The following is a 27,428-nucleotide window of genomic DNA, read 5'->3' as shown; positions in this document are numbered from 1 at the left end:
AAAGTGAACTACAAGTGACAAAAATCTACAAATGGAAACATTTGCACCAAGTATCTACATCATGTCAGACTAATGTAAGCCACACCAGAAATTCTTCCAAGGAATGAACTTTAGCCTTGAGATTACTTTTGTGAGCCTTATGATTGCCTTGTTCAAACTAAAGTACAGCCAGTACAGTTCTGATTGAGAAATACAACAGTACACATTCAGTATAGAGCCCAAAGCACCATCTGTCCTCTTAATAGCCACATGTTCTGCCATTCTTCACAGTTCAGAAAGAAGCAAAAGGCACAAACAAATCATCTTCAGTGATTTGTGTGTGCTTTTAGCAAACTTCACTTTGCCCACAATGTCACATGGACCACAAAACAAGATCCTGATGAATGCAAGAAGTCCAACAGTACCGGCCATAGATATGGTATACAACATAGTTTTTCTTGAGCTCACCTATATCACTTTTGTAGAGCCTGTCATACAGCTTACCACAACTGGAACCGAAAGTCTGTCTACAACTTAACGCCATAGTTACCTTGCGTACGTATATTCATTTAGCTGACACTCATCTCCAGACCAACTTAATGTTAAGCTACTTACGATTATTTACCTGTTTATACAGCTGGGTGATTGTTACTGGAGCCATTCAGGTTAAGTACCTTGCTCAAGGGTACTACAGCTGGGACTTGAACCTGCAACCTTTGGGTCCAAAGGCAGCAGCTCTAATCACTATGCTACTGTTGTCCGTTAGCGATGCTGTTACATTAAGTACCTTAAAAAAAGTTTAACAGTGCCTGAAAACCGAAATGCAGCCTGCACCCCTATTCAGAACTGATTCATCGTGTAAAACATCCTCAGTCCTCATCTTACTGACTTCTCAAAAACCAGAGATGTAAACACTAGTAAGTTGGTTGAATTAAGGTGGTCCCACACCTCTGTTCAGGAGTATTACAGAAAGTCAGCATCAGCTGGGCAAGTACACTGGAAAATATTTACATCAAGTTCCTAGTGCACCAAGTCAAAAATTAATGAAACGTTTATTTCATGCCAAGTCTTTGAAATAAGAGTGCACTTGAGTGTGTGAAAGACTTATTAAAAGAAAGTATGCCAGAAAGTCTTACTGTACATTTGCTTGGACGTTTCCAACGCAGTTAAATCAGCACCAATAACTGGATTTCAGTCATTTCGTGTTGGCATGACCGTCCCAAATTTAATTGTTTTAAACAGAGAGCTTCATAAACCTGACGACTCACAAGCAACGTATTTAAACTGCTCAAGGTTGTCCAATTACTGCATCAAATTAAGTTTAAGGGACTTGCCCCAACCCTCTTCAGCACAATGCTTAAATAATTTCAAGTTCCATTTTATTTCATGTTTCTGATTTTTTTTTAATACAATTTTTACAAATTGTATTCTCCGAGATGTGCGTCACTTCAGAGAAAAGTGTCTGCTAAACAAATAAATGTAAATTTTATTTCAGTGCAGCTGACTAAGTTTTATAGTCCCACTGAACTTTTATTCATTCACATGTCATTTCTTCTCAGGAGAGGATTTGTATAAACCTCTTTAAAGTATTTGATAAAATAATGTGGCAAATAAAAGGAATTGCTTACTCTTTAAAGAGCCTTAATTTGCAGCTCTGCCACACAGATGCGAGAAGAGCTTTACAGCAAGAACATATGACGGTTGAGTTTGACCCCAAAATTACCCTACAAGCATATCTAATTGTGAAGGATCCATAGAGAAAAGCAGAGAGACAAAAGGTCTGAGACACTCGTGGTTACAATCTTAGTTTGGCTTAAGTGATGGACCCAAAACTGATTTAGTAATACAATTTACCAATTTTCTAATCATGAAACGCATACAAGCACGTACACACACCTTGCAGTTTGCAAACCGGTCTCAGGAATAAAAGGTGGTTCTGTAGGCCAAGAACCTAAATCAACACGATAGTTGGCACGGTTCAAGTGTCTACTAGTGAAGTAGATTTCAACTCTAAGGTTTGCTAGTCATGTTCTGCAAGATGAGTGCCCCTATATTCTCTACAGAGGATTTTGAGCGAATCCCTGAGCACGCAAATTGAAATCAGCTGACATGGTACCAAACTATGGTCTGGGGCAGTTTGAGCTGGGCTTTTGGAAAGCAAGTGAGGATTTGTATCTGTGCAATGGAAAAATCTGTCATGCAGCTTTCCGTAACTTTGTTACTGGGTGGGTAGTCATTGGGGCGGCTCACGTCACTGGAACTCGAACTGTGCACTTTGAAATGCAGACTCCATGAGAGCACCTGCAGGTTTCCAGGTCTGAACTCATTTGAACAATCACAACACAAGTTGGACTTCTCCACAAAAATGTACAAAACAAATGCTTGTGGTCACACCAAATCCATAAATGAACACATGAAGTAGTCCTATATGGGCATCATGTGATTAAGAAAAATGATCTTATGCCATAAAAATATAAATTTTAACCTCTGGTGTAAAGTCTTTTTCAAAAAACATCTTGAATTGTCACCTAAACACGTGCAGTCATAGTACAGTTTAGGAACCCATCCTGAACCATAAGTCTGTTTGCAGTTCACTTGGCTTGTGAACGCAAAGTCATTTCAAGACAGCTTAATAATGCAGACAGCCCTCCGTTTATTTACAGACTAGGTTCTGTAAGACTCGAACACAGGAGTGTTTTATCATACAGACGCTAAGACCAATATTGCCTTCAGGCTACATGAAACACTAACTGAAAATGTTTCCATGAATTCCTTTTCCATGCTGATTGTTGATCAACTGACAACCTAAACATGTGCGACGGTCACCAAATCTGACCACCACCAAGGTACGGAGTTTAACCTGATCCCACACTCCAACTGTAGGAATGTGCTCTAATGTCATCTTCTGGCTTGGTATGTAAAAACAGGTCCTGCTCCTAAAAATTTTATAGACAACTCATTTTTGAAGAAATTACTGTTGTAAATTGTCCTGTTAATTTTAAACACCGTAACAGGACAAGCCAGTGTTTGATGCATTTACAATGGCTTCTCATGCGTTTTCCGCTCGGCTGGTCCGGAATCCAGCCGGTTTGCCCTCCGAGACACTGTCAGGAACTATTTGTTGTGGCCTGGGCCTGTAGCGCCACACAGGACAACCACGTTCTACCGAGCTGGGAATTCATCTTAGGGAAGAAGTTACCGAGTACAATTTAGAGAAACCATGTGACCCTCGGCTGACTCGCCACTTAGACGAGGCACACACAGGATATTTAACACACCGCATCATGAGAGCTGTGTCTGGTCTCACTGTGACCACACAGTAGAATTCACTTACTGGGACACCAGCAGAAGGGAAGGAGAATGAACTTAAATTAAATTAAAAAGACACCAGAAATGTCACCCATTACTTGCAACAAATGATTCTGGTTGCCATCTTATTTGAGAGAAGCACAAGAAAAGCCCTCCAACTGTATAATTTTGTCTTCTTCCAGAATACAGACTCCTCAACTTTACACAAGCTCAAACCAGTATTCCACTCATGACTTTGTATTAAGTCACACAGTAAACTCCCCACCTTCCCATAAGTGGCCCTTATAACAAAGGGTCACGAGCTTATATCATTTTTCTCTACTTACCTTACACTATGGTGCATTGCTAACAGTAAATAACTGATCTGTAAGGAATGCTTCTGCCTGAGAGATCAAAACAAGCAAGTCATTTGTACATAAACACACTTGGCCCAATCAGGAGATTCTAGGGTAAAACCTCTTGCTTTATAACTATGCATTACATGAGCGCTAATGGCACACTTCCAGCCAGGTGAGCTCTTCACTGGTGACCTCTGATCAAACTATCGAGCTGCTTCTTTCCTCCCAACCAGCAGGTCAACGCATGCTAAGAACACCAAGTTATTGTTTTGAGGGTTGCTGTCGGGCTACTTAGTTTGCACCTAATTAGACTAAAGCAAGGTGCCCCATGGCCCAGTAGCTGACTAACTGCTCACTACACCCTTATCAGTCCACTTAAGGGGGAGTTTATAGTGTAGCAGTTGGAGATGCTGCCTTTGGATCTGAAGGTTGCCACTTCAAATCTCCCCTACTGCTGTAGTACCCTTGAGCAAGGTACCTACACTGAACTGCTCCAGTAACATTACTCAGCTGTAAAAATGAACAAACAGCTGTAGGTAGCTTAACATTGTAAGTTGTTTGAGACAAGCATCAGCTAAATGAATAAATGTGAATACTAATTTCTCCCAGTACAGAAATGCACTGTAGACAGCCAAGCTGAGGGTTATGTGTTAAATGATCAAGGCCATGCATAATTTCTCCCTTGTTTAACCCGATTTTTATTTTCCAAATGTTTAGCAAAGTCATTCAGGGATATTAAGCTTAAGGCGAGAAATAATGAGATTTGCAGTGAAGATGGAACCTTGTGGCAGTTGCAGTTTTAGCACCAAAATTTGTTAAAACTTTGAATCAGACTCAAAGCAGCAAGGAAGGCTATAACCAAGCAAATGCCATTTTCTTCCAACTTACTACTGCTCTGAACAAAACTGCCAATCTGTTTCTTCATTCCAACTGTAGAATGTCACAAAACAGAACAATAATGCCAGACCAGAGAAGAAACTGGAAAGGGTATTCAGGTTTTCTGCACAAAAGTTGTACTGGGTTTTTCTTCATCCAAATATCCCCCCCCTTTGCCTCTCTTATTGGAGAGCCTAGCAAACGGGAATGCGAAGGTCCTACTTTCCTGCCCAAGAAGTGGGCCAAAATATCTTTCTGGAAAGACCAACTGAAGGGAAGGTTTTTTGTGTTAAATAAGCCTGACTGCTGTTTTAAGTAACCAATTCTGTAGGGCTAAAATGGGAAGAATTAGGCATTGTGAACACAGCCAGAGGGTAATGAAATTAACATGTGATCTGAAAACAGAAGAGGCAAAGGATGCTTCAATTCTCAGAAGTACAACTTCAGAGATAAAACACGCAAGTTTGAGTCATTTCTTTCTTCAGCAGGCTATTTGGTGAGTGTTCAGTAAAACAGGGACATTTCCATTTATCAGTCTTGATCGCTAAAAAGCAGAAATCAAAATCTCCACTCAGTCCAACTTTGTTCTCAATATAGGTTTTTTTTTTTTAAAACAAAATATTCACCATATTGTACATGTGAAGCTCAACCTTTAATAAAGCCAATCCTAGAGTTCTCTGCCAGTTTGCAGTACCAAACCCTTACTGTGAAGGATGAATCATTTGAGGTTAAGTGTAATCATTCAAATATTGCACGTGATATTTTAATGGCAGAGGCCGGTTTGGCAGGTGACAGGATTATGATACCTTCACACCTGAAGGGAACACGCACTGACTCATTGCTGGCCATCTGCCAGCACACAACTGTCAGCCACTTGCCTTCTTGCATTTGGAATATGTACCTGATACACTGCAATTCATTCACAATGCACATGTCTCAAGGCGCTCACCTTCACCCGCAATCTTGAGTTCCAGATCTCTAACCCAAGGTGAACCCATCTAAAGTGTCTTATAGCATCAGCAAAAGGTAAAATATATGATTTGATTTTTCTTTTCCCCCCCAGCAGATGCAGAAAATGTCATTTTGCATTTAGACACTTTTCTCCAAAGTAACTTCCAATGAACTATGTAGCGTTATCAGCCCACACACCTTATTCACCAAGGTGAATTACACTGCTAGATACACTACTTAAACTGGCTCACTCATCCATACATCAGTAGAACACACTCTCTGTCACTGACACACTATAGGGGAAACCTGAACAGCATGTCTTTGGACTGTGGGAGGAAACCAGAGCACTGAGAAAAGCCAGGGAGAACATGCAAACTCCACACGGACTGAGCAGGGACCGAACCCATGTCCTCTCGCACTGCCCAGATGCGGTGAGACAGCAACGCTACTCACTGTGTTGTCGTGCCACCCTACGCACCAGGTTATGCATGTCTCCAAAGCAACGTACAATACTCCAGGTAAACTGAAAAACATGTCCTACAGTAGAAATAAGAAATAAATGCACAGAGCTTTAAATTAGACACTCAAGGCAGAGCTTGTCTAATTAAACTGTTTTACTAGTATGCATTAGTGGAGGGGAATCTAGTCAGATAGGAACAAAAATTGTCATGGCAGATTGCGACACCCTTCTTCAATGCTGGAGAGATTGGTAAGTTTCAGTTATCAAACAAAAACCTCAGATAAAACACCGAAATTGAGTCATACTAGTCTACTGAAGAGTAGCTGTTCAGTAAAACAGGGAAGTTTACATTTTCAGGGTTCATCACTGAATAGCAGAAACCAAACTTTGAGCTCGACTCAGATGTTCACAATTTCCCCGTTTCAGAAAAACACAACAAGCTTTGTAAAGCATCTAGTGGGGGGAGGGACCACCACAACCTATGGGATATTAATGAAGCTTAATGTGGAAACTGTCATTAAACTACTTTGGAAAATGTATACACCATTCTGTCCAACATCAAACGAGGAGGAGAGTTTCGCCACTGAGTCTGTGCATCAGTTAGGAGATACAGTAACTGGATAAAACCAGCACCTACAGATCATGTTCCGCATGTCAAAGTGTCAAAAGCTTGCTGGTCTTTCTCCATGGCATCTGATACAGCATGGTGTAAACCTTGCAGTACAGAGGATTGCAACATGGTCAATTCCACTCAAAATCTGAACACTGGTCTTACTGGCCAACACAGGGCCATTTGTGGCAGCTCACCTCACTGGGAGTAGGCTATTAAATACATTGCTCATCTATACGTTGGGGCTATTCCAAAAACTGGGCCAGATTATGAGCTCAGTGAAAGCTTTTAATTGATTGAAAATCTTAATGAGGGTGGAGTGAAGGACACAAGGTTCCCTGGTCTACAAAAGCACTTAGTACACACATCTGCAGGGGGAGAGCAGGAGCAGATGACAGGTACAGTGATGGGTTATATCAGTAGGAATGTCATGAAAAATTCACAGCATTGCAGACAAAGTTTTGCCAGATACAAAATCACTTGGAACAATAAACTTAAAACCCGACAGTGCCAGGAAGTGCCCCGAGACAGGAAAATTCTGTGAATGGCACAATGCTCAGCAGGCAGACATCAGTGACTGGAACTGGCAGCGGAGTGGCAGAAGAAGTCAAACCCAGCTGTGGAGGAATGAGCACAAGCTTCCAAAAGAACGATTAATGAACCGACCTGTCAGGTTAGTTCTGGCAGATGGACGATTAATGAACAAACTTCTCCAGCCATCTCTTACAGCACAGTGAAAAGTAATTGAGTTTCACATCTCATGCAACTGTGGGGAAACCAAACATTTTGAATCCGATTTGTGATGTACGTATAAAACTAGTACTGCAAACTGTGCACACAAACATGAAGAGCAGAATGAAACGCTACATGTACACTGCCTTGCAGTATAAAGACTCATGTTCAAACAATACATACATTTATTCATTTAGCTGACACTTTTCTCCAAAGTGACATGCAATGTTGAGCTACTTTACAACTACACAGCTGGGTATTTTTACCAGAACAATTCAGGGCAAGTACCTTGCTCAAGGGTACTATAGCCAGAGGGGAGATTTGAACCTGCGACCTTTGGGTTCAAAGCAGCAGCAGCTGCCCCATGTACCCTATGCTATAGTACCCTTGACTAAGAAAGTTCTGGTGAATTGCTCCAGTAAAAGTTCCCCTGTTGTAATTCCCTTGGCATGGAAACTTTGTTATGCATTGTTTTGGGAAAAGAAGATTACCGAAAACCAGACAGATGGACACAAGCTACAACAGCTGTACCCCCATCTAGAACAAAGACAAAATTGTAGATGCGTTCTATATGATCACTAACGATGTAGATTTAATGGCGCTTAGTCTGGGTAAACCATTATAAGTAGCTTGGCATACAAACCTAGCGTCAGTTGCTTTGGACAAAGGCAACAGAAACGAAATAGTAACCAAAATACCCAGCTGTACAAACATGTAAAGAATTGTTTCAAGCTGGCTTGGATAAAAGTAAGACCCTGGTTATGGCCTACAAATGTATCAATGGAACTGCCCCCAGCTATTTACAGGACCTGATCATCTGCTACAGGCCAACCAGACTGCTACGCTCTTCCACACCTGCCCGCTTGATGGTCCCACACACGAAAGGTAAAGCACGGAGGTTCTTGGTTCTGGCTTCGTTGTGGTGGAATGACCTCTCCATCCCACTCTCACTCAGAACTACTGAATGTCTGTCCACATTTAAAAACGGTCTGAAGAAACTCACCCCTTCCAGACTCACATCGCCCATGATCTCTTAAGTTCATGTAAGATTCATGCCCATAAGATTTACATGTTCATATCATGCTCAGATCAGTCCTTTACAGAGCCACTCCAGCAATGTAACAAACTAGGAAGGTGATTAGGAATCGGCAATATTCTTTAAAGTTTTATGCAGTTACTTACATTTATTCATTTAGCAGACGCTTTTGTCCAAAGCGACGTACATCTCAGCAAAAGTACAATCGATGCATTACATTAAGAGAAAGACATAGATGCAGATATGTGACTCACTGGTTTCAAAGACATAATCGCACAGCTCAATTTTTAATAAGTACTTGTGTGATGAACACCAGTGCATACGGTGAAACAAACAAACTGTACTTAATCTCACAGCTGCAACTATGTCTTTCTAAGGTAATGCACAAACCATTTTCTGTGAGATGTCACTTTGAAGAAAAGCTTCTGCTAAATGAAGTGTAGATGTAAGGTGTCAGCTAAATAAGGGTTAATCAAATCCAAAAAGGTACAGTATTACATGTTACAGTAACTGTAGTGCAGTGGACCATTTACCCATCTTTAACCACGTTTCCTGTTTTACACATACTGTTTGAAGAAAACCTTTCCCATAGCTACAGAAGTCTTAGACTTTCTTCTTTCAGTCCCATGAAGCAGAATCTCTTACTCCTGGCCTTCAGGAGACAGAAACTAATGCTAGCTGGCAGGAGAGCTTACAATATCCAGCACAGTATCCATAATATTGGAAAGAGGTAAACATCTTTCAAAAACTACAATGTACACTATAGAGTTGCAGTGAACATCCTGGTAAGATCTGAAGTTTCTGCAAGTTTTCCCCAACTTGCAGTTCATAATGGTATTTTATTTCACCCCGGTATTTGTTATTTCCTGGATTTCAACAGCAGTTGAAAAACTGAACTTGGGAAATTGACTGCCAAGACATTTGTTAGAACGTTTAGCCACGGTCAACAGTACGGTGTAAATTGACAGATCTGTGTGGTTCTGGGTCACTAAATTAATCCATGAGCTGGACTGACTACCATAGAGTCCACTTGATTCTGGAAAAATACAGCCCTGACTTTGGACCTAAAAAAAACTTACGACTAGAGCAGGATACACTTTGTAGCGAACCGCTACAATCGGGGTAAATGAGACACTAAAATTGTTAGTTGGGATTCCATGTTAGTGCTGCATTCTTTCACAGCTTCGTTTACAAAGATGTTTACTAGCTTCCAAAATCTAACATTAAAAGGTAAATATAATTAGTCTTACTCACACATAGTTCATACAGGGTAACTTAGTCCACACTGGTCCAGTAGCAACAGCACTGAACGTGAAAACAGTTAACATTTCTCATCAAGTATCAAAATGTGCACGTTATAGATTATAAAAGACGCTTACATTATAGATGGGGCTTGGGCTGGCAACCTTCAGGTTAAAAGTCCGTGTTCTTAGCTGCTACACCGCCTGAATGTTTGATTTCCTTTGGTCGTTTATTGCTGCGCGCTGTGTTCCGACACACTAATAAATCAGGAATTTAGCAAGTATGCGCCCCATATAAAAACAAATCCACTCGCACCAAAAACCAAAGTCGCAGACTTCATCAGTACCATTACCGACTAATGCTATCAGTCAAATCCAATTTCCAACTCGTGTTTCCCCAAAGCATTTCAGCACACATCCAAGGGAGTCTAACAACGTAATGTCTAACAGCCTTGATCCCATTTCCCAGTAATCTTACATCTGACATGGAAGCAATTCAAACAAGCCCAAGTGTATATTAACATCATTTTCCTACAATACTGAGCACACATTGCAATATGTCCATTCTCGATTACTACTATACACTGCAAAACATGTTTATAAGTGCAGTCTTCGGGATATGTCTGTCTCCTGCCACAGATATGCCTGCAAAGCCTGGACATTAGCAAGACACAATGACAGCTCTGTAACCAGCAGTATGGGGACCAAGAGTCAAAGTATCACATGGTCAAAGTAATTCAATTTAAGTGACTAAAGGGATTGCCAATACTGATGTATTTCGCAAAACATGTAATTGAGACAAGGCAATTAGCAAAGGCCCTTGGGCCAAAGAAACAATAAAAGGATGTTTGAAGCAACTACCACATTTCTGCCAATACAGCCTGATAATTACCTTTGAGCAACTCGTGTACTTCTCCTGGGAATAAAAGAGAAAGTGTGGTCCAGCCACATGAAGACAAAGTGATGCTGGCATGACTGAGGAAAAGCCACAGGACCATGACAGCAAGTACCAGCTGGGTCCCACAACTCATGGGGAACAAGGAGCAAGAACCAAGGAAAGGAACCAAACAGAGCAAAAGACCTCTCCTGAACTATCCCAGCTGGTCTTTTCCACAAGTGAAAGGAAAGGCACCAGGACCCATCACTCAAACACACACACACAGCTCTATGCATGATGAGGTATCCACACCATGACAATGCAATGGTCAGGAATGGACTTCCCCTTCGGATCAGCTTTCAAAAGTTCTTTCTGTACCGCAGACATTAAATCATGCACAGAAATTCACTGTATTTGAATATTTGCTTTGAAAACATTTCTTAAACCATTTTAATCAAAGCAGGCATTTCCCACAGATGTCGTTCAGCAATGATAACCCAAGTTTAGCCACAATGCATGAATTTGCACCCAAGAACCTTCCTCAAAGGACTTGATGGCATTTTTCCCCGCTAGACCTATATATCTGTCTAAACTCCAGAAAGACAAGCATCCAAAACATCTCATCTTGTGGCAGCAGCATTCAGAACATCCAACAGTATAAATACTGGGAGTTCCTTCACAGCAGCATTTGCTGCAACAGGAAAGACTAATGCACGGTGGTGATGCACTGCGCGAGGTCAACACTCTTTACTAAAGCACTTCCATGAAAACAGGTACACAGGCCAAGTGTCACGGGTCTCAGTTTAGCGGCGTCACCATGCATTTCAACTTAAAAGCTCAAAAAACACCAGAGTCATCTGAATCCGATTTATGTCATTTTCAAATAAGCTTATTTATAAAAATAAAAAAAAAAAAATGCTGGAACTTACTGGCCAAAGAGAGCCACACAAGACATGCAAACCCACTATATGCCATCGTGAGCTCATCAAAATCCTATGACACTTTGCCAAGTTTGAGTATATTAACCTCACCGTTCACTTATCCATGACTGCTTAATGACAACAGCAACAAAGCCATCTAACCTTTGGATGTGCATACACACTGTGCTGGAATTTGGCTTGCGTGACCAGAGAGCCAAGCACATTGTGCTCGATCCCGACAACCTGTAGAGACGTGCGAGCAGCGGCTCTTACGTATTTTCCAGATGGCTGACACTGTGGTAAGGAGCCATGGCTGTGCACCGGGGAGCTCGTAGGGCTGCACAGCTCCGGGAAGGGGTTCGGGATCGCCGGCAGTGAAGAGGTTCTCAGCTGCTGCTCCTCCTCTTGAAGTCTCCTGCGGGAGAAAGAAGTTTGGTCCTCTCACACCTGGGGCACAGCGTCTTTTCAAGTTACCATTTCATTACTGGGACTCACGGGCAACGGAGGGATTACGCCCCTTATGGCCTGCATTTCCAAGACAGGAAAACTGAAGTAGTTCCATCAACTTAGACTCGATGTTTGGTCCTCTACAGACTGTCCACCTAGCATATAACATCACCTAGTCATGCTGCCACAAGCACCCAAATTGACTCCATCAGTAACCTTTTTTAAAAAAAAGTATGTCTGAATAAAACATTTTACTTGTGATTCCACACAAGTTACTAAAAAAAAATTGTTAAACAAAAAAAAAAAAAAATGGTCTAGTTGTGCAGGAAAGAAAAAGCTAAATAGATCTGGAAAAGCAGGATAGCATAAAAAAATATTCTACATTAGTATTAACATTAATAATATGAAATGGGTGAAAAATGTAACAAAACTATAACAATACTGTATGCAGGTTAGTTTATGTGTCCTTATGGTACACAGAATAGAGGACAAGGGGATTTGACGAAGTCGACTTGTGGTGAGGTTGCTGGGACAGAACCACACCTGTATTACTTGGACTCATATACATACTGGGTGATTCAATAGCACTTTCAGAAATGTACTGTTCTATAGAATGAACATGTCCAAGGCAATTTGTAAAGAATTTCCTTATTGTTAAGGGTAACTGCAACTTGGTGTATAAATGTTCATATGACAGAATAACATTTTTGCCTGTGTTCATTTGTCCAATCACTTCATTCAGACATTACTTTTGGAGATGCAAATAAAATCAGAAACCAGGACTTTCCTCAAGTGTCTTACAGCAACGTGTGTAAAATTCGCTTCCAAAAAACAGTCAGGCTGAGCGCAGCAGGAGGGTTTTTTAATGGCCGCAGAAGAAACAGCAACCCAGGCCATCGATCGCAAGCAGATGGTTCTGCTGTAAGACAGCAACTAGTCTCAGGCTGCATTGATGTTTCTCTACACTTTCACTAACCCCAAAAGCAAACAAGATGTACTTTTGAAGTGGAGTGCTGTTCGAAGGCTGGCCCAGAATAATAACCCCTGCGTGAACTCGAAACGCCTAGTAAACATAACACCCCGACTGGCAGCGTAGCTCATTACCTGACTGCTTTCATGGGAACGTCAAGCTTTTGAAATAACAAACATACCGTCATGTTCAGGTTCATCTGTCACCGGCTTGGGTTATAGTTACCAGTATTTTAAGTAGAGGCTGCAAAGTTGACCTCATCCAGCATTAGGATGCCGCCGCCCCACCTACCTGACTGCAAGGATGTGCATAGGTTGTGAGCGGCGAACCCTGTGTCCGGGGGAGGCGGGCTGCAGGGGGCTGCCGCTCTGTGGGGGGGCACGGTGCGGCTGGCCATTGTGTAGGAGGGGTGAGGCTTCTGTCTGAGTGCTGCACTGGGGGTACAGGCTCTCGAAGGACGAGTTCATATCATTCACCAAGGCCTCCAGGTCTACATCATCATCTGTGGGGTGACAGAAGGAAACATTTGGGGAGAGGGGGGCAAGAGAGTCAACTGTCAGATGTGAAGTCTCTGAAGTAGAAGTGACTTTACCAGTGGACTTTAACATCGAAAACTACTGTGCGGTGTCAAGGCTCCTCTGCTCCAAGAGATAAACAGTCTACATCATATTCACACTGTTCTACCAGGGTATCTCCACCAAACATGAGCACCTCCTGCAGATCTGTCAGCCAGTCTCACTGCCTGATAGGTGAAAGAGGGCAGATCTATCCAAAACAACCCTCAAATCTTCAATTTCACCTTCTTCTCCTATAAAAATGGCCATCAAGATTCACGCAGAGCCTGGAGGGGGACTGGGCTCTGTACCCAGCTGGATTCATGTGATTTACAACTGTGGAGACGCCCCCATTGTTTCATCTTGCAATTCCCATGAGCCAGAAACAGTCACACTCAATCTGCTTTAATGGATATGATGCCTCTCGAAAGCACTCCAAATTGTCCAGATTCTAAGACTGCTCACAAGTCTCGCCATCATTAGTCGAGTGTCTGCTTTCCGCTAGGCTGTGAGCGAAGCTTGCGGACCCTTCAGGCAGCTTTGCAGGACCAGCCCCAATGAACCAAGCACCACAAGCCAGGCTCAAACTGGGGATGGAGAAAATGGGTATGAAACACTAGAATTGGGCAAATCAATGGGTTGATTTATTAAATGTCACCTTTTCAGCAAAGACTCATCAAGCAGTCACCCCAACTGTAAATAGCCAGTGGAGACTCAGCTCAAACCCTTAGATCCAGTGTCTTTGAGCTACAGCTCCACCCTCCGACACCCTGCTTCCCATCAAAACATCAAATTCTACAAGGAGCAGCTTCACATTTAGCAAGTGAAAAGGGATTTTATACATTGAAGTTACTTTATTTGGCCAATACCTTTGGCCAAAGGATTTTGCCATGTTAGGTTTGTACACTAGATTTAACCCATTCATACAGCAGGGTATTCCTACTACATTATTCCAGGGCAAATACCTTCAACAGTATTTATGGCAAGGACACCATGTGTTTTATTACAGACATACAACCCCACACACAGCATAAAAACATGTTACTGCGACATAAAGATTTCCCCACTGCAGATGAGGACAAGTGCAGGCCTGTACACACTTGGCCCAGACCTCCTAACATTTCTGCTGTCTCCACAGCTATACACCTAAGCTATTCAGACAAGAACATCGTGATACCGCTGAACAGCAGGTACAGAGAGCCAGGCGTTTCGCAACTTGCACCGTGGGCCATGGCCCATTTGGACCATCTCTGGTTTCTTGAACAGTCAAAACTCCACCTTATTTTGTAAATACGCACGCACGCACGCACAAGCTACTTGTCCCAAGCAGGCTTGCAGTGAGCTGGAGCCTAACTGGGCAACACAGGACACAAGGCTGGAGGGGGAGAGGACACACCCAGCTCTGTCGTAAGGCACCCCAAGTGGGACTCGAACGACAGACCCACCGGAGAGCAGGACCCATCCAAACCCGCTGCGCCACCACACCCCCTTTAAATATCTAATTCCTGCTTGCTTACCAAAAATTGTGAAAGACTTCCAATGTATTGAATTGGAACACAACTGAACAGCAGTCAAAATGCTTATTGGTTAAATATCAGCTTTGTTCTCACCTTTCCCAGAACTGCTGTTATGAACATTTACATTTGTTCATTTAGCACATGTTTTTCTCCAGTGACGTACAATGACAAATTGTGATCTTTAGCATACACATTTACCCAATACACTGGTATTTTGGGATTAAGATTTTTCCACCCTTGTCAAATATCAAAACAGAACAGCTGGTAGCATGGTAACAGCTATTGCCTTTGGACCCAAAGGTCACAGGTTCAATTCCCACCTTTGGCTGCAGAACCCGGGAGCAGGGCACTGTCTTCAAAAAAAAAAAAAAAAAAAAAAAAAAAAAAATTACAGTTTACTCACATATACAACTGGGTAAGTACCTAAACACTGTAAGTTGCTTTGGAGAAACGGATGAATGTAAATCCAATTTTCCAAACCAGTTGATAGATGTCTGCCCTGAAATTCAACAGCGCACCAGTAGATGTCGCAACAAACCAGCACTTTGTAACATCCCTGCCTAAAGGACAGCACCTTCAAAGTGCCTGTTCTGTAAGGGCAGTAGGGCCATAAAACAGATTTACCTGCAAGTGAACACCACAACACATTCATCTTTATCTATTCAGCTAACAGTTTTCATCACAACAACATAATAAATATTCAGTCCACATCTTTACCCAAGGGGACTTAATGTTGGACACACTATTTGGTGCCAATTCACCAGAAACACATCTTTGGATTGTGGGTGGAAGGCACCCTGAGGAAACCCAAAGAAACAAGGACATGCAAACTCCAACACCAAGCCTGATTCACACCTATAACCAAAGAGCTGGGAGGCACCATCACTACCTGCTGCACCACCTTGCTGGCAATTATATCATTAAAGCAAATTGGAAACTTTTTGGCAAGTGTCCAGAGGATCTGAGTTGGTTCTAACCTACATTATGCAAACAGAATGCATTTTGTCAAAAGTTTTGTTGCTGTAGCTGCTCATTCTCATCTTCAGGCATAGAAAAAGCAAAGTTGTTTTGTAAGCTCATGGTTTCTGTTTGGAGACCATAATCATGGTCTCAGGTTTGCATTTTCTGTCCATTTCTGGGTATTCTTCAGTTCATGAAACTATTAAAAACCCATCGTTCAAGTCAGGGCTGTCAGGACGTGACTGACAATGTAACCACTCAACAGAACGTTCTGCGTTTAAATTAGTGGGCAGCGCAACAATTTCACGGAATGAAATAAGTACTTTAAGACTGCAAGTTATTTGCCCATTTAAACAGCTGGGCAATTTTCCTGGAGCAAAACAGAGCACATACCTTGAACTAGGGTAACACAGCTGAAGGTGGGATTTGAAGCTGTGCCCTTTGGGTCCAAAGGTAGAAGCTCAAAACCAATACAGTAGCAGCTGCCCCATATTATACAGAGCGTTAACTGAATGAAGAGTAGAACATTGTCTAATGGTGATAAGTACATTACACACCTCCCCTCATCCCAACCCCAAAAGACAGGTGCACCTTACCACCGTTATGGGCCATAGAAAGCGAGGTGGACGACAGTTATGTGGGCTCAAAAATTGTCTCTAGTAGTGTTTTTTCTTCTTTGGAGGTAGAGCAATATTCTATCAGGAGTCCCAGAATTCCTAGCAAGACCCCTGTTTAACGTGCTATCGAAAATTAAAGGGAAACAGCATTACAAAATTTCTAAAGCACTGGCCAAATTAAATTTAAATAATAATCCTGACCCATTAAGATGCAGCACATGGAAAATGAAAAGTATATACCATGTCCAGACACAACAGATAGTACTCATTTGTCTGAGCACAACCTATACAGACAACCTGCTTTCCCATTACTGTTTATTTCCATGCGGAGAAATCAAATTTGTCCCATAAGATAAAGAAATTGAGAAGCCTGGTGGTGCCAGACACGTAACCCTGGTCTCTCTCATTCTATTAGCCACAGAATGCAGGGCCGAGTTACATTAGGCCTGGGTACTGCATTCAAGCAGGGTCCTGTTGGCTGTAGAGTGCAGACTTCTATGAATTCATGCTCTTCACCCCCCAAATCAGTGATTGTATATTGATGGTGGCACTAACAGCAGACAAGATCCCAGTGTTTATTTTCTACAGTAAGGGATCAACCTGCCCCATCACTCCATCTCATCTCCACTGCACTGAATAAAACCACTTAATTGTCCTTGGGTGACAGGGGGCAGAGTGGGATATTTCAAATAGTTGTCAAGAACATAAGATCAGGTGTTTTCAGGGCCTGGTACAAGCGCTGCAGTCACAGCAGTCTACACAAGCCTGCACAATCAGAGCAGTACAAAGACCAGGTCCTCAAAATTTGAGGTGAAAACTTGTCATTTAAAATGAGAGCTCAGCAAGCAGACAGCAATTCATCACCTTACTTGCCCGAGACTCCATAACAAGCAGATCACACACTTAAATATACTGTCCCTGTCAAACTGAATTCAGTGAGTCGTTAAGGACCAGCACTTGAACCCTAGGGGTTGATGCAGGGGGTCCTGCTATGACTTTGTAAATTTTGCAGGAAAAGATGTGGCACAACTGTAAGCACGCTGCCTCCGGATGCAGTAATTGCATGGTTATGTTTGTATCCCATCCCATGTAGTTATACCCTTGAGCAAGGCATCTATCCTCAATTACGTCGATATAAGTTACCCAGCTGGACAAATGGGTAACGAACTGTGGGCAGTTTGACACCAAGTTGCTTTAAAGGAAAGCATCTGCTAAACAAATACAAGAGTGTTTACCCATCATATTCAAAAGAGGCTGGGTGAATAAAAGTGATCAAAATGAGATGTTACTTTTCTTATGATCGTATCAAGTAGGCTTGTTTTACTACGTTTTTCCCCAGACTCCAGCAGCATGGAAGGCCAACAAGTTTGACAAGGTCAGCTATGGCCCTTCTAAAGGCTGGTTATATGAAAGTCGAAGGCTGCAATTGCTCACCGAAATCAGTGCTCAACAGTCGAGTTCACAGCAGATTAAATCAGGCCTGGCTGGACGCCTCGGGAAAGCACATCATTTAACATCCACAAAGATCAGTTTACATCCATAAATCTCCTGCATCATGCATGCAATTTCCTTAATTAGGAAAATTTACGTAATTCCTTGATGAAATGCAATGGAAAGAGGGCCAATTTTACAAAACCTGACATCTCCCCATAAAAATATAGAGAACTAACCACCGTTTAGTCACTAGATCTAACGAAAGAAGATTAGTAGAGAAACAAGCATGACGCAGGAACTTTCCTTTTGTGTCCATTATGTATTGTTACACACTGGGTTGTTTTAGCTGATCAGACTTCATTGTGGGACCAAAGAGGAATGTGGCTAGAAACCTTGTTAGGCTGAATGCCACAAAACACATGCATTGTGGAAGGTAATCAAAATACTTTCAGTACCCACACTGGTCATCATATTCCCTTGAACTCTAAGAAACTACTTTAACTTATTTAGGTAAGTTAATTTATCATAAAAGAATGAAGCCAAGGTAGGGGAGCACAACAGGAGAAAAATTGTGATTTAGCTTTGCTGGGACATGGTAGCTACTGTTCTGTACATGCAGAATAGCACATAGTAATTATGTTCACTTCAACATCTGAAGGAACATCTATGGTCACCTAAGCAAACCTGTCTGCACTCTGGAATCACTAGGGTTTAAGGAAGGGAGTTCTTTATAAGAACTCTGTACCCCCCTCTTTTTTTTCCACCCCAATATGAGACTAGCATTACAGTTTCTTAAGAAAATGCTAACAGCATATAAAATGGACCAAATGCATGCAGGTAAACGCATCCAGAGCTTTTCGACAAAACTGTGCAGTTCACCAAATAATGGGGGTTGGGGGGGGTAAAACGGCAGGATGCACAACTGCTTCAACGCTGACATGCGGTATGTTGTGCATTACTGTGTGGTATCAACCCGTAACAAGACCCAGCCTACCTCTCCTTCCAAATTTCGCATCCTGATGAACTCTGAAGATGACCCTCTGTCAGGACACTCACTTATTTGTCTGCCAGATAGAGAGGGGAAAGCCTTGTAATCGGCACAAAAGCTGTTCTGGAAGTTTCCTACGATCAGCAAATGAGACAAAGCCAAGATAGAGACCACTGCGTTGGTCTAGTTCTGTGTGGCATCTGTCTCAACAAAAGAGTGGATGCTCTCATTATATCTTAATTGGGCTTGCATCTATTATGGGTGTTATAACAAAAAAGGGTCTTTCTGAAGTCACTGCACTATTTAATAGTGCTTGGAATGCTAAACAGAATGGAGTGCGCCATTGTTAATGCTGCAATTCAAGCTTTGTTTCTTTTTTGCTTATTTTCTATGTCAAAATAAATTCAGAAGGTGCTTTTTGTATTAGATACTGCAAACCTTTGTTTAAATCTGCAGTAAAAACCTTAATTAGTAAAGAGATTGACAAGTCATTAGAAACATCATGGTTTCATCGAAGTAACTAAATAGGGTTTACTTTTTTTTTTTAAATGAAGGAAAGCAGCTGCCATCCAGAACACGTCAAAGCAGTAGACAGCACCCTACCGATAATGATGGACCTGACTGTTGGGTAGTGTGCAAACCCTAGAAGATAAACAAGGCTGTCAGATCAACAACCACCAAAAGCCTGAGGTGTGGCTCATAAGATTATGGTCTTGTGAGAACCAGAGGGACTGGTCCACCTTAGAGGTACAAGAGTACTGATGGGAAGGTCAACCATGAACAGAAAAAAGGAGGGAACAGCATACATGGAACAGCAGGTTCCACAAACAAGTGTCAGTAAGTTCTGCACAGTTGTGTGCAAGCTTGAGTTCTGCAGTGACATGCTCTGCAACGAACAAACTAAAATACCATTTCTTAGACAAAGATGCAACATGTTGCAACTTGACACTGCTATACATTTCTGGGCTGGGGGAATTGCTTAAAAAAAGACAGAAATCATGTCCTTCATATCTACAGCTGCTCCTGAGAACAGCCACTCAACAGCTGCTCAAACAACCACTCAAAAAGCCACATAAGAACCTAACATTTGCAGATGACTGCTGATTAATTCTTCATAAACAGCAAACACCAGCTGCAGGGTTCTACAATTGGTTGTCCACAGAACAGGTACATTTATACTTTACCTGTTCAACTTCATAACATACTGCAAAGACAAACTTAGTGTGGCTTTAAAATATCTTTATTGTAATCAACGGAAGGCAATAAGGTATAATACGAAAGGAAACCTACTTCTGAAGAGGTTCCAAAGAAATTGCCCAAAGCCATGAGATAGGAGGGTCTACTGTGCCGTCGTTGACAAATTTCAGTGCTTCACTGTGCTGGCATTGTGGTTTGCACTTGTATTTAAGATCACGCTTCTTACACTGATGAGCCTTTTCATAGAGCCAAGTCTTTTCAGGACAAGTACTTGAAGGGTACTACAGGTGTGGGAATTGAAACCTGGGTCCTTGAGTTCAAAAGCTCTAAATGCTGCCAATTTCAAATCCACCTTTTCATTGAAAGGAAATCAAAATTGTACCTGTTCAGCCATTTAAAATGCAAAATGTGATCAAGCCAACATTTTGGGGGGTGGGAATTTAAGTCTCCCAACACACATACACAATCAACATTCAAAAGCAATTCCTGACATAGTAACATTGACACTGACCACAGCTTCAGCTTAGTATGAAGCTCTGCAGGTTCTGAAGTTTGTCATTAAGCATGAAAACCATCTACGAAATGCATGCCATATCATTTAAACATGACTACTCTGATTAGAATGAGTTACGGCAAGGCAAAAAAAAAAAAAAAAAACCCCAACCCTGTACCACTGAAACACTACATTTATATTGATTCATTTAGCAGATGCTTTTGTCCAAAGCGACATACATCTTAGCATTACATTGAGAAAAAAACATGGCTGCGGACATGCGACTTAAGTAAACCTAGTTTACCTTCCACTTGATACGTGGAACGCTATATTACATACAGTGTGGAGAGAAGAGAAGGGGAAAAAATAAAAAAATAAAAAAAATCAGGCCAAGGTGCAAGCCAATGATCGAGCACAGTTCAGTGCTACAGCACTAGTCTGAATCTAGTAATTTCCATCATGAACTGTACAACTAAACGGACAAAATGCCTAGGTTGTGCTGTTTTCAGAATGCCAACTGATTCAATTACATTTTCCCTTCCTTGTTAGGCACCAATAAATAAAAAGTATAAACATAAAAGTTTAGTTAAATAGATGCGCTGAAGACAGCTGATGACCAAGACAGCTGCCATTCTGGCACAAAAGCCACCTTCCCATTGCTTAAAGCATTTACTCTTCAGGTGTGATCACATCTGAAGTCAATTTCACAATTAAATGCATGCTTCATTTATGCTTTTTAGATGGAGGAAAGTTAGACCCAGAGCTCAGCAGGAGTCCACAGGTTCCGTACAGTGCTGCCAAGGAGCTCTAATCCATTCCCTTCAACCTGAAAGTTACAGAGTATCTTTCAACAAGAGTTTGAGAAAGTGAATTCTATTGAATCAATAAAACACCTCTGGGAATCCAAAAACAAAGGGAAATAAGGCAGGATAAACTAAATCATTCATACCATCATTACAAACCCAGAGACCATTTGCAGGTGGTTTGAACTGTAATTCAAAACCATCAGCATAAGGGATACACTACTGATCACCAAATTGAAAGAGATACTACTGTGGCCAAAGCTGTTGCAACTATAAGCCACAAAAACAGGTAAAAACTGAAAGATCAATATGATAAATCTGAGATCCAGATTCAAGAGCAGTACAAATAACCCACCATGTTCCTACTTCTGATCCACTGTGCCCTGGAATTATACAGTACAAGGTGCAGAAAACTGAAATGGGAGAGCAGACTATATGAACTGGTCGTGTAAGATGTGCTCTGCACTTTCAGAGGGGCACATGTTCAGATCTTTCATTTAGGAAATTAGCATTAAGACAATTCCCCTGTCCAATTATATTTCATATGGCTTTTCCCAAGTAACTTGCAGTCAGCATGGAAGGTTATATTATGATCCAGTTCTTCTGAAGTCTTAGGAGGGCTATTTTTATTGAATAAAACATTCATAGAAGTTGCCTGTAAGCTAAGAAGTTTTTCTATGGGACTCATTTCTCAAACACTTGAACAATGAAGAGATGTCAAAGATATGCCTCCATATTCCTTCAAGTCTCCTATCTACCTACTTTGTTCAGTTACCATCTAGCAGTACACTAGACCTTCGGACTTTGCTTTAGTCACGTGTTAACTTCAGGCTGTGTAATACACAAATATTTTTGAACACATTACTAAAAACTTCAAATGTACAGAAGTACTTTCAGTGAAGACCTTAAACGTAACCTGAGTGATCAACCCAAACCAGATACTAAATTCTCAGATTATGAAGGTGAACACAAAAACCTGTACAGTGAAAGAACTTAAGCATCTCTATCTTGATAAGTTACTGTTCTGGTAGTCTGAAGGTCTACAAAAGCTGTTGCATGTAAGGTTAGCATCATACACAGTATGTTCTATTGCAACTGAGGAAAAAAATTAAAATGTAATTTCTGCTCCATTTATTTCCATGACAGCACCAAGCTTTCTCACCCACATCCAGACATTTAACAAAATTTCAAGCTTTACCTCCCATGCTGGGTCAATATTGTACTGAAATCTCATGCTCCGATTGTCATGGATGAATTTTGTACAGTACAATTAGATTCAAAGCTTTATTATAATGGCACCCTGTGTCTTTACAAATCAACCCTTTGAACTGTTCAAATGTCTACAGCGGAAGAGAGATGAATATATATCCCAGTTTGAACTTAATGAGCAAGTCTCCTGCTTTGCAATGAGTCTACTTACCCGCCTGCCCAAACACTAACCCCCTACCCCACCACACACACACACTAAACAGTGTATGAAACCAAGACACATCCTCATTTTACTCACAATACACCACAGGGTACCATGGTATAAACATTCCAAGTGCATCCAAGTTAAATTCTTTCAATAAAGATACCAAATACACATTTCATGTCTAATTAGTACAGACGGGGTTATGTTCCAGTAAATCCATCGTAAGTCAAAAAATACATTTCACTGGATCACTGATTATCCTTTAAGATGGTCGAGATCAACTGCTAAAGACCTAACACATGCTATAGCCATTGCCAGCTTGCCACCTTCATGATGAGCAAGTATCTTGAGTTCCATCTCCAGAGTAATTGCTTTCTTCTTTCTCTTCTCACCAGAAGCAGGAGACACTTGGGCATTTAGTAGACATGATGGGATGTGAAAAAATAAAATGCTCACACAGTATCGGCTGTCTACGCTTGCTCACAGTCTCTAGCAATGATACTAACATGGTTGAGTGGATGCTGCAGCTCGCTGCCAGCACCCAGCATCGGGACAGCATATCGTAAGTGCATTAACAGATCGAAATTCAAATTTCAAAGTACGGATTCAAGCAAATGCGTATTGCTATCGTACCATCGTAACTTTGAAAAACAAACGTAAGTTGAACCATAATAAGTAGAGGAGCATCTGTACTATGTTTCTCAGACACATCAGGTAAAATGGATCAGTGTTAAAAGTATATTGAGTAAAATCTGCAACAAAGCTGCTATCTGCAGTTCCACACAACATAGCAACATCCACCCCCTGAAACAAAAAAAGGGAAGTAACATTAAGTAAAAAGCCAATGAAGTCTTACCTTGATGAGCAGGTGAATTCTGAAAACTTTGTCCAATCAGGTCGGTGGATGTGCGTTCAGAGGGCCGGTCTACATTATCCTGCTGTGGGGGGGGGTTTCAAAGGGTGAGAAGCGTTAATACAAAATACTGCCTATGTGATTTAATGCTGAACAGTTTTGAGCAAGTTTTAAAATTAGGTAATACAAGTTACCTTCCACCCCAGCGATTTAATGACAACCTATGCAAATTAATAGAGGGAGCCACCTGAAGCATGACTTTAGAACATTCACATCTCATGTTTTATGGGAAGTCACAAGTATGTACAAGTACTCAATCTTATGAAACATGGAAACTCCTTTGCGAGATTTCAGAGAGAGGAGGGTCTTCTCACAAATAACCAATTAAAATGTGAAAGTGATGGACATGGCTTATCCTCATTAAAACCCCATTCCCCAGGTCAAGGTGGTGTTTGCTAGGCAAGCTGAAAAACACTGCTCAGCCATGACTAATAACCATTTGGTTTGACAGCACAACTGATCCCAGTCACGGGTCGACGGCAGTTACAACCAAACTCAAACCATATGTTCCACAAAAAGCTTGATGTGACATCTCACATTTGGCCAAATGTGCATCTGTGGATTTGAAGGGAGAGGGAAAGAACTAAGACACTGTCCAACATTTTGGGTTCACTGGGCAGCTTTAGCTATATATAGACACTAACTACCATAAGCCATTTTGTATTCAACTATTCCATTATGAATGGAAAACAAAAATACCATGTAAATACCATGTCAGGTCTCTTCTGTTCGCAATGTGTGCCAATCATGATCTCACATAGCACGATTTAATTTCTGTGGTTATTTTTAAGACTTCAATGAAAGCCAAAAAAATTTAATTTGAATATTCAGCATTTATGTTTTTAAAAAAAAAAAAAAAAAGTCTGTTGGGAAAGCTTGAGCTATATTCCCAACCAGACTTTTGACCGCTCTTTCACATCTGCCCATTTGGTGGTCCCACGCATGAAAAGTAAAGCACAGAGGTTCTTGGTTCTGGCTCCACTGTACTCCGTCTCTCTGAGAACTGCTGATTCTCTGCCCACATTTAAAGAGTCTTTTTAAAAATAAAAATTAAAAAGAGAACCTCTTTTCCAGATGCACTTTGCCCATGATCTCTTAAGTTTGTGCAAGGTGTCATACTCATGCACTATAACTTGAAGATCATGCCTGGATTAACCTTTACACAGCTACTCCTGTAATGTAATGCAAATGTTTATAGGCATCTCTAAAAAAAAAAAAAATTAGGAAGGTGCTCAGGAACTGTAGATATTCTGCAGCTACTCATGTGAAACATTGGTTCATATGGTGGAAAGAAACAAACTGCACTTTATCACGCATAAGCATCCAAGTTTTTATTCCTACTAATGTAATGTTTACATTACATTTTTGATAATGTAGCTTTGGAAAAGTGTCTGCTAAACAAATATAATGAAAAAATTTGTCTAAAATCTGGACAGATGGAATTTTGGAAGTATTTGTCCTGATAATGTCTTCCTAATAAGAAAATGGGTAAGAAGGCCAGCACCAGCAGATCCTAACCTTCCTAAATCAGTGATAAGCAGCTGGTTGCAGGAGCTGATTAAGAGGTGACCCCCCCCCCCCCCCCCCCCCCCCCCCCAACACCAAGGAGAGGAGGAGGGGGAGAAGGGGGGGAGAAAAAAAAAAAAAAAAAAAAAAAAAAAGTTTGACACTTAAAACTCAAGTTCGTAAGACTGAATTGTCAGATATAGGATTCATTTTACAATCTAAATGTTCAACATAACAGAATATCTCCTTCAGAACTGATGTTTCGGTGTTCAAGTACGAGTGCATCGTCAGAGGGAAACATTGCAGTCTACCACCACTGTACTGTATAATTGCCCTTTATTGCTCCCAATAGTTTCTGCCAAACATTCAATCATAAGAGTAAATAATGGAGAAAGGACAGCCTTGCCAGCAGCCTCTTCCTACCGGAAGAGTGACAATAAGCCATTTGTATGAACTTTTGCCAAAGGGTTAGTATATTAATTAGGATAATGAAACCAATTTTAAAACTTTAAAAAAATTAATTTCATTCTGGCCTGTCAAAATGCTTTCTCCACAACAAATATCCAAGGCAGCCTCCTGCTTTTAAGCAATAAAATTAGTATTTAAAGCAATGCTTGCCAGTCAAACCTAGCAAACAAATCCAGTCAAGGATTAATTTTTGGGAGGAGCACCTATGAACTGAAGATGTGGTTACAAAAAGGAGGGGCATTCTGAAGGGCCTTTCCTTTTTATAGGAGCAGACCGCAATACTAGCAAAGTGGGCAAGTACGATTCATAAACATTTTAAAGTCAAGGATCTATTCACCTCTAGTGTGATACAGTCTCACTGTATACTGATTTCTCCACTGCACCACCATTACTGAGAACTAAGCAATTTTGAAATATTAAATTCAAGTGTTCGCAGTGTATTTATGTTGCTAGTTGCCTGACTGCTTAGTCCTGGCAATGTCACTTTCCCTACACAAAACAGTTTTAAACTGCTAATTATAGATAAGTAGCTTAATTTACATATGAAACAAAAACACACTATGAAATAAATACCAACTAAATTTGATAACTGGGCCAACAAAGTTTGGTTACTAGAATAACAAATACCATCTAATGAGTAAGCTATTAAATACTTAGGAATTCATTTAATGCCCCCCCCAAAAAAAGTTTCTAGACCATCCTGGAAGGCATCAACACTAGTCTAAGCTTAGACTCCAAGCCATCTGGAACATATTACAGTCTTGTGACCATATCCTGTTATACATCACCTGACCGTGTCTGAACAAGTTTCAATGCAAAGTAATTCCGGCATAGTTACCTCACTAATCCATTTCAAATGAAAAGACAAGTGTCTTTTGTAAAGATCTTCCCAGGAGTTCCTTAGTCACGTCTTCCCAGACCACTGGCAAGAGGCCAAGCCTATAGAATTAGTCATTAGGGCTCCAGAGTACCAGGATTCTGAAGGCATGTGCATCCAAAATAGAATTACTAAACATGATCTCAAAGAGAAGAGGGGAAGTTCACTTAAAAGTAGTAATAAAGTCAAGACAGAAGGCAGGGAGCCCTTCTTGGAGTGCTTTGAAAAGGCCAACTTCTCCAGGACTGTTCTGGATTGCAGCCCAGAATGCCCCACAACATTTACTACAGTTACATAACACTACACAGCAAGTTCAGTTCTACCAACTTCCTGGCACTTCAAGTGAGCACAAAGATGCATAGGTGCGGGTGTGTGCTTTGCATAATATGCGCTCGTGTACATTACATACAGGGACGATGGAAGTGCACGATTGAAGGTGGAAGATGTGCAATGCTTCGCAATGTTCATGGGAAAGTTGGTTGCCCTGGCAGATTTACAGTGCTTCTGGAGGGTCCCACACGGCATAGCCCCGTAGTAAAAGCTGCCTCGGTCTCGCTGGGCTGCCTACAAAAGCCAGCCAGAGCGAAGTCGGCAGGGTAACCGGGCAGGCTGAAGCTTTCTATTGGGCCTGAACTACAGCACGTGGAAACGAACAATGACAAAAAGAGCTCTTCAAAACAAGCTAGCTAATCCTTTGATTGAGGCCATACTTTAGGGGCTCCTACGTCAAGTTACGCCGTGTGAAATCCAATGTGTTCAGCCCAAAGGAATGTGCATTTATGCGACTGCCATTCTCTGTTCATTGGTTTTCCATTCATGTGCTTCCCACCCTCCTCAAATGTGGAACCCACAACAGGTACATCCAGTCAAAAATGGAGGGAAACTATAGCTGCAGTAGAAACTTTTGAAACTAAAATTTAGAAAAAAGCCAATGCTGAATT

At 41.3% G+C, this 27,428-nt stretch overlaps 1 protein-coding gene across 1 annotated transcript in view; it reads right to left on the bottom strand.

The window, feature by feature from the left end:
- LOC108940745 (growth factor receptor-bound protein 10-like) overlaps nt 1–27,428 on the bottom strand; it is a 56,638-nt gene that overhangs the window by 15,336 nt on the left and 13,874 nt on the right. Inside the window, exons 3-5 of the mRNA XM_018763107.2 lie at nt 23,580–23,661; nt 13,038–13,248; nt 11,603–11,744 (exon numbers count right to left, since the gene is read on the bottom strand). Of these exons, the coding sequence (XP_018618623.2) occupies nt 11,603–11,744; nt 13,038–13,248; nt 23,580–23,661 (435 nt within the window). The remainder of the gene's footprint in view (nt 1–11,602; nt 11,745–13,037; nt 13,249–23,579; nt 23,662–27,428) is intronic.

The sequence above is a fragment of the Scleropages formosus genome, chromosome 18, assembly GCF_900964775.1.
Source record: "Scleropages formosus chromosome 18, fSclFor1.1, whole genome shotgun sequence".
Classification (NCBI taxonomy): domain Eukaryota; kingdom Metazoa; phylum Chordata; class Actinopteri; order Osteoglossiformes; family Osteoglossidae; genus Scleropages; species Scleropages formosus.
The sequence above is the reverse complement of the archived record's forward strand: the minus strand, read 5'-3'. Positions and strand labels throughout refer to the sequence as shown.